The following is a 10052-nucleotide window of genomic DNA, read 5'->3' on the forward strand; positions in this document are numbered from 1 at the left end:
GAAGGAGAGCCTTTCCAAGGGCTAACTGAAGGCCCAAGACTCTCATGAGGACATTTCTCTGAAGAGTTCCACCGTCGAAGCCCATTACCAGTTCACACAACATCTGGGTGTGTTTTAAAACAAAGTCAGCAGCGAAGGCATGCCAGAACCAGTCTCTGAAGAGGTGGCGACACAACCCCCAGGTGCTGCTTTTGTGACTGCACCCCGTTACGGAGGGCGGCACTGCAGAGGACGGCGGGCGTGTCCCGCGGGACGCCCATCCTCCCGCCAGCCCAGCCCAGCCCAGCCCAGCCCAGCCCAGCCCAGCCCAGCCCAGCCCATCCTCCCGCCAGCCCAGCCCAGCCCAGCCCAGCCCAGCCCAGCCCATCCTCCCGCCAGCCCAGCCCAGCCCAGCCCAGCCCAGCCCAGCCCAGCCCAGCCCAGCCCAGCCCAGCACAGCACAGCACAGCACAGCACAGCACAGCACAGCACAGCACAGCACAGCACAGCACCGCGCACCTCGAGGCGCGGGTGGGGAAAACCCACCACAGTCCAACAACGCGCCGGCGCCAAAGGGACGCGCCGGACGCCACGCCCCGCCCCGCCGCCACGTGCCGCCGGGCCCCGCCCGCCCGCCCCGCGCTCCCTCCCGGCCCCGCCCCTCGCTCCCTCCCGGCCCCGCCCCTCGCTCCCTCCCGGCCCCGCCCCGCGCTCCCTCCCGGCCCCGCCCCGCGCTCCCTCCCGGCCCCGCCCCGCGCTCCCTCCCGGCCCCGCCCCGCGCTCCCTCCCGGCCCCGCCCCTCGCTCCCTCCCGGCCCCGCCCCTCGCTCCCTCCCGGCCCCGCACCGCGCTCCCTCCCGGCCCCGCAATGCCCCTTTTCAGCGTGCCCAAAGAAGTGGCCGTCGGGACGGCGATGCTAGGGGTCGCCTTCGCCACGGGGATGCTCGCAGGTAAGCGGCGCCCCCCCGCACGCACACGGGGAGGGGGTGAGGCCTGCGCCCTCCCCTTAGCCTCACCGGGGCCGGGCCGGGGACCGCGGCGCCCGGGCAGGTCCCCCCTAGGGCGGCGGGGCTGGGCGGCCGTCGGGGGAGCGGGGCTGCCCTGCGAGCCGGGATTTCGCCGAGATGCGGCGGTAAATAGACAGATGCTATTAGAGCCCAAGCCGCTGCCTCTAATCCCGCTACCGCAGCGTGGGGCCCTGCGGCCGGCGAGGTCGGGGCCAAGGTCCCGGCGAAGGCGAGAGCACGCTCCCTGCCCGACCCCTGCCTGCATTTGGCCAGGCAGGAAAGGCTGTGGTGGTGTCCTGGTCACAGCTTTCTCTTCTGGGAACAGTTTCGCTTTCATTCCCCGGGGTTAGGAGGAGCGAGCCCACGATCAGGCTGGGGACGGAGGCTGGTGCTGGGCTTGTAACACAGCCGCTTGCTTACTTACCCTTTGACTTCAAGCAAGTTGCTGAAATAATCTACACCTCAGTGTGACCGTCTGTAAAATAGAGCCATTACCAGGAAATGAAACAAAAATCTAGAAATAAAAAGCGTTAATAGCAAACAACTATCAGGAGACGTGGACTGGTGGAGGTTTTTTGGTTGTTATTTCTTCAAAGTATTTGCCTCCTTGGGTAAAAGAAGCATTGGGCATCAAAGCTGAGATCGGTTCTGCATTTAAGTAGACAAGCAATAGTCTACTTAACAGCACCTACTTTTTTTGCGTAGTGGTTTCACGCTAAACAAGCCATTTAGCAATGCCAGATTTCCCCTGGCTAGAGGGCAGGACACTGTCATTAGCAAAACACAGAGCTTGAGAAGATGCATCAGCTGATGGCCCTGAAGACCAGCAGCCTCTATCCATCTGCAAAACAAGGCCCCTAGACTGAGAAAAAAGTGTGCCTCATTCATGCTTCTCTCCTTACACTCCCCCTTTGAGTTCTGATGTGGTTACTTGTCCTGTAAGAATATGACAGCTTGTAGCTTCACATTGGCCACTGAACAATGCAGTACACAAGCCTCTTTCATCCTTTACAGACTTGGGCTGGACATCTTAGAGGTTAAAAAGAAGGTGGAAAAAAAAAAATGTAGTCCACTGAGATGTCCAGCTACGCTGTATTTTCCTTTTTCACTGGATTTTTCAGAGCAAAGTATTCTTTAACCTTTAGTAATACTTAAGTGCTTGCTTTATTTAAGCAGGCAATAACTGGAAAAAATAAAAGGTCTTATTATTCCTTTTTTTTTTTTTTTTTTTTTTTAGGTAAAAGATACCCTTCTTTAGGTTTTGGTATACCCAAATCATCCAAGAGTATTATTGGGAAAAGCAGCCCTCTCTGGCAATATATACTGGATCACTCTCTGCGGGAACATCCAATTCTAAAGAAGCTGCGGCTGGTCAGTATTATATCCCCCAAGGCAGGTTTTCTGTTGAGTGCTGTTACTGTTCCTCTAGGACCTGTTGGTCTCGCCCACACCTCATCCTGAACTGCTGGACTTTTTGTGATATTCCTTCCTCCCTCTTACTTGCATACACATTAGAATTTGTTTTGAACTTTGGAGTCCAGGAGACTCTTCAATATTCAGGGCTACCTAAATGAGTATTTAATAGTATTGTCATACGTTTTAGACATGTCTCTTCATGGCTCCCAAGGCCATGTGTTTGGGCTGCACTTGATTTTGACTTGAACAGATGACTTCTGTTCATTTTAGTTGGCATATAAGGAAACTATAGCTCAGAGAAGTGATGAACTATAGCTCACAGCAGACTTCCTGACTCAAGATTGAGTCATTTCAAGTGAGACAAACTACTCCTGTAAAAAAAGCAATTAACTGTTAAGTACTGGAGCTAGTTGGTTGGAATGAGCCCTAGAGGAAGAAAGGAAAGCAGCAGACCGTCCTTTTCCATTCAACTGCCAGGCACAGCTCTGCTTCTCCTGCTCCCCTACTCAGTGTCAGGGGCCCTCCCAACCCTGGCATGGGCACAGCAACTCCAGCTCCACTGTGTGACCAGAACCACAACCACGTAGTATGACCTTCGGCAGCAGACTTTAACCTAGCAGTTCAGGAAAACATCCTACATGTCTTGGAGGAGTAAGGGCATAAACCCAAAGGTTATAGCTTAAAAAAATAAGTGCATCTGTTTATGTAAATTCACAGAAATAAAGGACTTTCATGGTCAAGGTTCCTCTGTGGTTCTTCATCAGTTACAACTATTGCTGACTTTGCCACAGCCATGGTAACTTTGGGGCATATTATTGCTTTGATCAGCCACTGCGTATGACACACACCCCACGTGCCTTAGTTACTGTTAAATTCAAACCAATTTCTGGCTCAGGTGGAGCACAAAGCCATCTAAAATGAGAAAGGTAGGAGTATCTCTTTTTCATGGTTTCTCTGGGCTTTTTCCCTAGGAAGCTTTCGGTTTTGCTTGTGGTGATATTTTTTTCTTCTTTCTAGCTCACTGCTGATCATCCCTGCAGTAAAATGATGGTGTCCTGTGACCAGGCTCAGCTTATGGCAAATTTGGTCAAACTCATTAAAGCCAAGAAAGTTATTGAAATAGGTAAGAGTGTCACTTTGTCCTCTCTGCAGCAGAATAAAGCTTCTGGCTGTCCTTCTCCAAATACAGCCATGTGAACATTAAGATATATCTAAACATGGTAAGGCACTGCAGACCTGGCTTCGCAAACAGGAGGGCAAACTACAGTGTGAAAAGTAGTGTCTGATTTGCACTTTGCACTTACTTGCTACTTTTCTATCTGTGCATTCACTAATACTGGCATCAGCATGGATGTCTCATCAACTCTGAGACCATCTGAAAAAAATAAGATCAACATGTCACTTGGGTTTCCTGCAGTTGCAGGGCAGGGTGTATTCTTTCTGTATCAGTTGCTTGCTAGAAGGAATTGTTTTGCTGCACAGGCCCTGCATCCAAGCCACTTGCCATGATGCACCTATGTTAGCGGGATGTCCCAAAGTCAGAGTGATGCTGAGCAGCCAGGTATGGGTTCCCACCATCTTTATTCTTGGCCTGGCTGTTATTTGGCTGGTATTTTCCTGCTGGTCCAGTCCCTTTGACTCAGGATTTAGCTCCACTTTTAAATAAGGGCATTCCTCAGAGACACAGGACCAGACTCTGCCCTATGTGTCCAGACTTTTGGAAAAAGCTGACATTAAGCTTTGCTAAAGGATTGATTTAAAGAGAAAAAAAATAGTAGTAAAAACTTATCCAAACCTGCCATTACATTAAAATAGAGGGGAAACCCTTTTGTGTCCATTAGCAAACTGCTATCCTTGACTCCTTTGGGGTTTTTATTCCTGAACGGAGCTGTAGTTTGCTTTTTTCTTTTTTTCCACAATATGGTAAGTGTTGATGACTCTTATGATTTCCCTAGGTGTTTTTACAGGTTATAATACCTTGAATATGGCACTTGTCCTGCCAGATAATGGGAGAGTTATTGCCTGTGATATAAATGAGGACTATGTCAAAATTGGAAAGCCACTGTGGAAAGAGGTAAGCAGCATCTCTTCTGTTACATGTTTGGGACAGTTGTATTTTCATGTCAAGGGGTTTTGGTATCTTAGATGTACACATTCACACACAAGCACTGATATAATTAAAAGGAGGCTGAGACAGTTCAATTTGGAAAGACAAATAAGTCTGTCTGGAACCTAGAAATAATAGGAAAAATATTAGAACACCAGTCACTCCCTGAGTGCAACCTACTAAGAGGTTATCTCTTGACTGCTTTCATCAGCTCTTTGGGTTTTTCCATTCTAGGCAGGAGTAGAGCATAAAATTGACCTGCGGATTAAGCCAGCAATTCAAACACTTGGTAAGCAACCTAAAATACTTTTTTTTTTCCTTCCCTTCCCTAGAAATAGCAGATAGATCTAATACTGATGAAATCTAAGACCAAATATGCTTGTGGTATGATCCCTTTGCTAACAGTGAGACAGCTTCTCTTATATTTAAAAAATAAATTAATTAGAATTCAGAAAACTTCACTTCATAAGTTCAAAGTTTTCCTATATGCTAGCAGAGAGGAAAAAAATGCTTGTCCTGTGTAGCGTGGGCTGTACTGGTCACTCACCTGTTCTGTCCATCACCTTGTTTAATCTGTCAAGTACTATTGTCAGCTGCTTCTGGGAAAGCTGATTAAAATAGATTAATTAGACAAATCCCAATTTCTCTTACCCATTCTAAGCAACTATTTCTTTGTTATAGACAGGAAGAGTTTTCTGAAAGGGCTGAGGTGTAAACAAAATACAGAAGCCAATATAAGACTTAGGGTATAACAGTTGAATTGTAACCAGAGGAGTTAAAATATAGTATTTGCCAAAAGCACGCAAGGCCATTAGAAAGGCAATGACTTTTCTCATTCAAAAGAAGACAAGATGTGGGGTAGATGAAATATGAATAAATATTTCAAAAATGCAAGGACTGTGCTAGGAATGGAGGAGGTGAAAGGTTTTCAGCAAAGGTGTTTGATGGATCCATACATCCATCCATAATCTTGCATTACTTCCAAATTCATCCATCCTTTCTAAAATGTCAAATATTAGCAGTCTGCTAGGATGCACTGTCCTTGAAGTCTGAAGGAGACCTTGTCTAGGCAATGCTTCAGACAGAAAGATCCTCTGCTGGCAGAGGATAAGGGCAGGTGAGAGGGGTGGCTGAGAACTTTAGGAAGGCAGCAGTCAGCCCCTCCGCCACTGTCAATTTGGAGTTCTCAGTCAAGAAGTCCATTTAGGAGAACTTAAAACTGAATTCCACTTCTACTTAGAGCAACCTTTTGCTGTAATAATGATCTCTGACAGGGTTTGTTTATAACCTGTATCACAGCACTTGATCATCGAGAGATTAGCATTTAGGAGCTGTTCATAAATGTGAGAAAAGTCCTAATCCACTTAAAACAATTCTCCTCAGTCAGCTCAAAAAACAGCTGAAGGTGTAGAATGCATCCAGTTTCAAACTGCTTGACTTGTTTTTACTGCACCTTTCAGCAGTCCCGGCTGTATCCTGCAGGTTTAGAACTACTCAATGAACTTCCAAGTAGGCAGAACTTGGTAACTGAGTGTTTTATGGCATACATCATGTCTAGATTGGTTTCTGTGGGATAAGCTTTTCTAGTAATTAGTTGTAGAGGAATACGCTGCCTGGTCAAGGTGCCAAAACCATTATTTAATGAGAACTTTGACACAAATGGACAACTTCCTCCTACAGAGCATTAACCAGGGTGTAACTCACTTTGTTGCTCATCTAGATGAACTGTTGGCCAGTGGAGAAGCTGAAACCTTTGACTTTGCTTTCATTGATGCGGATAAAGAAAGCTACAATGAGTACTATGAAAAATGTTTGCGCCTCATAAAGAAAGGGGGAATAATAGCTATTGATAATGTAAGTACTGCAGCTGTAGTGGTAGTAGCACAGGGAGTTACTGCTTTTGCCTCTGGGAAAGGAAAAAAAAAGTCACAGTGGGATTCTGGTAATGTGATTTCTGACCTGCAAATCGGTTGCCGATTGCAATGTGTTTGTTCCATGTTATACAAAGGAGGCTTTTAAAATTCAACATAAATTCCTAAAGTAAGCTGTATGGAACACTAGTATAAGCAAGGAATAAAACCCTGTAGAAGTAAGAAGTAATGTGTTAAATTTATGTTAGTACATAAACAGCCTGTGATAACAGAAACTTTTAAAATTTTTTTGTAATTCATTACAGAGAATGCTGTGTATTATTCTGATTTGTCTTGTAGTGCATTTTCTACTATGTACAGTACTTACACAAGATCAAAGGTAGCACTTATAATCGTTAACTACTATTATCAATTAATAACTTTTACTAGAAACAAAAAATTATGTTAAACTGCAAGCACCTTTGGGTTTATGGTGGCAGCTAAATAGGGGCTTTTAAAAATACCTATGTTCAATCACTTCTTTTTTTTCTTAATTTTGAGTTCTAATTTGCAGTAGAAGTACAATTAGCCAGTTCTGTGGACTCCCAATCCCACTTGCTTATGAGAGCTCCATATCAGACACCACTAGAAATCTGAAATACAACAAATAATATCAGTTTCTAGAAAATATGCAGGACCTTTTCCAAAGCTTCCTTTGTGGTCCGAGGAACATATTGGAACAAATGAGGTGCATGACATTTCTTTTTTCAATAGGTCCTTTGGAGTGGAAGGGTGCTAAAACCAAGAAAGGATGACTTGGCCACCCAGAGCATTCACCACCTCAATGAGAAGCTTCAGAGAGATGCACGAGTCAATATCAGCATGCTCCCAATGGGGGATGGAGTCACATTAGCATTCAAGTTGTAACTGGAGGAAGCCCAGCAGATGGGAAACAAGCAGCATCAAATCATCAGGAAAAATGCAGGCGAAGCAGTATCAAAAAATGGTTATTTAACCTATATCTCCACTGAATAGCACAGCCTGGGAAAGTAGACTTTAGGAGCAGCAAGATCCTAAGGGCAGCTAAATTTGGAAGAGACACTTATTTTGAGACCTACTATGGCTTCTTATTTTAATTGTAATAAAGCAAGTAAACTTATGTGAAGTTGTCCTTGTAAGACAATGGTTGAAAACAATGTCCCTGTGTAGAACAACTGAGTTTTGAGTCGGTACAACAAAGTCATTTTCTGTCCTAAAAGAAGCTACTAAGTAGAATAATCAGTCCTACCATCAGAAGGAAAAGTGGAGTTTACTAATGTTAAAATCCATAATAGAAAAATTGATTTTTAATCAAATGTACATGACCTCAAGGAGATTGTTAGCCTTCTCACACTAACAATATTGAAAGTCACTGGTAGTCCTTGAAGGGTACTACATAAGAAGCCTCAAATATACACGTGTGGGAAGGAAAAAAAAAAAAAAAGTTGTCTTTAAAAGCATGTCAAACAGTATTTCCAATACAAAGCACTCCCTAAAAATTTTGTGTGCAAGGGCTGGGTTTCTTTAACCTATGTAACAGTGTAGGTTCTTACTTTTTTTGAAGTCAGGATGAGGAAGAGCAAATGGGCAAGAAGACAAGAAGAAAACCAAAACAATTCCTCCTTCCTCTCTCCCTCCTGCCTGCCAGCCAAAGAAGCAACTTACTAGGTGCTTGTTTCCTAGAAAGTTGGAAGCACAGAGCATTGGTGGCAAGTCTACAGAAGGAAAATGGTGATTGTAAGAGGATGCAATACAGCTGTTAACTGGCTATTCAAATAATTACTGCAAGCAGAGTTTCCCTTCCCTAGGCAGCATGTAACAAAATGATGCATTTTCCCTACCATATTCTCAACTCCCTAGTTAACTTCATTTGCTGTTATCATTCATTACTTTTGTTTCATCCTGATGCATTCTATAAAATTTTTGATCAGGAAACAGCAGTTGAAAAAGCTCACCTTAGCTGGGACCAATGAAAGAGACTTAAAGGGCAGGAGGCATATTCTGTTTGAGCTGGAGAATAAGAATCCAACTAATTACTTATTTCCACGGTGAAATAAAATTAATACTAACTAATTTTTAGGGATTTTTATTTCATCTTGAAATTCTTATTAGAAAACCTAATTAAACAAGAAAGCAGAACTAGCATTTTACAGACAAAAGCTCCACTGTCTTACTGTTTTAGGGGACTGATACACTGAAAGGGTATCATATGCATGTTGAGAGAAAAGGTCACTTTAGATTTGCTGATAAGGGGCAGACATTCAGGGCACAGGTCGTGCCTGTCTCAGGTGATAACATACCACAGTGGGAGAGTAGTGAAGAAAGGAAGCATCACTGATGGTTTCAGAGTAGGGCTATGAGTGAGATCTCAATTCTATTTCTGTCACTTCCACTTAAAACCCTGATTCAGCAAAGCATGTCAGGATGTGCTTAAGTACTTTGCTGAATTGAAGACTGGCTGCCGTAAAGTAAAATCCATGTCTGTGAGAAGACCAGGACAAGATGCATATGGCCCTTAAATGAGATTTTAAATAGGGCATAAAGCTTGCCCAATTTTTCTTTCTGGGTACAGTTTTACCCTCAGCGCTTCAAACCTCTGTGTGCTCAATTTTCTTATCTGCGTGAGAGAAATAACACATTAGCAAAGTCTTAATGACTATAATAGCTCTCAGATGGAGTGGCTAAAGGAATATACACAACCATTATACATTTGCATGCAAATCTTCTGGCCATGTTCTCCGTTACAATCTTTTGAAGTAGACAAAAAATGGTAAGGGTTACAAACACAAAATAGGATACTTTTAACAGCTGGGGCATCCTCTCAAATATTCCTGCTTTCAGAGGCCATAAGCTGATAATCACAAGTGAGCTACAAGCTGTTAAGGTTACATGCCCTGGCCTAAAAGTACCATGATGGCCTTTCCCAAAGGCACAGAAGTCACTGGAAGATTGATCACAGACTCTGTAACTGTTTTGCTACTAGCTTCCAGGTTGCAAGAATCCTCCCAGTCAAGCAGAGCCAAAAATGGGCAAACACTGTGAGTATTTTTGCAAGACACTGTCAAATAACAGTTTAGCAATGTTCAAAACCCAGATACAATCATAGTTCATGAATTCAAAAACTCTTCCTTGAATGGTGGGAACTGGCAAAGTCCCCATCCCCTATGCTAGAGAAAGACTTGTTGAGTGCCTGAGGCTGAAGCCGTGTGCAGTGGGCTAGTATTTTGCCTCTGCCTTGGACTCTGCTCCATTTTAAATATGCAGAGCATAGTGTGAGCATTTAATCAAACCTGTCTCCATCCTGATCACGTAATTACCATTAGAAAGAATAGCAATGTGTCCCTAAACTATAGATTGATGAGCCATCTGTAAGCTGAAACAAAGAGCAGAAGGAAGCTTAATTGAATCAAATATTTAGAATACATTACACTCTATCTTGTGGTTACTCAGAAGCTGGCCTTCTCTTCAGGCTTCTGTCCTGTGCATCTGGAATTCATCACTGCTAACTGCATTTAATCCTTCAACCTTACTATAAAGTGACTGCTGATAATATATAATTATGGTTTAATTCAAGTGGTGAATCAGCTTTGGGGAATTTGTGGGGACAATGGGAATTTAGGCTTTCATTAGGTGGTGAGAGTGGACGATAATGCAG

The 10052-nt window shown here is 44.2% G+C and overlaps 1 protein-coding gene across 1 annotated transcript; it reads left to right on the forward strand.

Moving 5' to 3' along the window:
* The first annotated feature begins 792 nt into the window (after nt 1-792).
* On the forward strand, nt 793-7573 carry COMTD1 (catechol-O-methyltransferase domain containing 1). Its single transcript, XM_074908312.1, has 7 exons — nt 793-928; nt 2223-2356; nt 3419-3524; nt 4357-4475; nt 4743-4797; nt 6229-6362; nt 7133-7573. Exons 1-7 carry the CDS (start codon nt 847-849, stop codon nt 7283-7285), a joined length of 783 nt encoding a protein of 260 aa, XP_074764413.1. The 5' UTR covers nt 793-846; the 3' UTR covers nt 7286-7573.
* Nucleotides 7574-10052: the final 2479 nt, after the last annotated feature.

This window comes from Athene noctua, chromosome 5, assembly GCF_965140245.1.
Source record: "Athene noctua chromosome 5, bAthNoc1.hap1.1, whole genome shotgun sequence".
Classification (NCBI taxonomy): domain Eukaryota; kingdom Metazoa; phylum Chordata; class Aves; order Strigiformes; family Strigidae; genus Athene; species Athene noctua.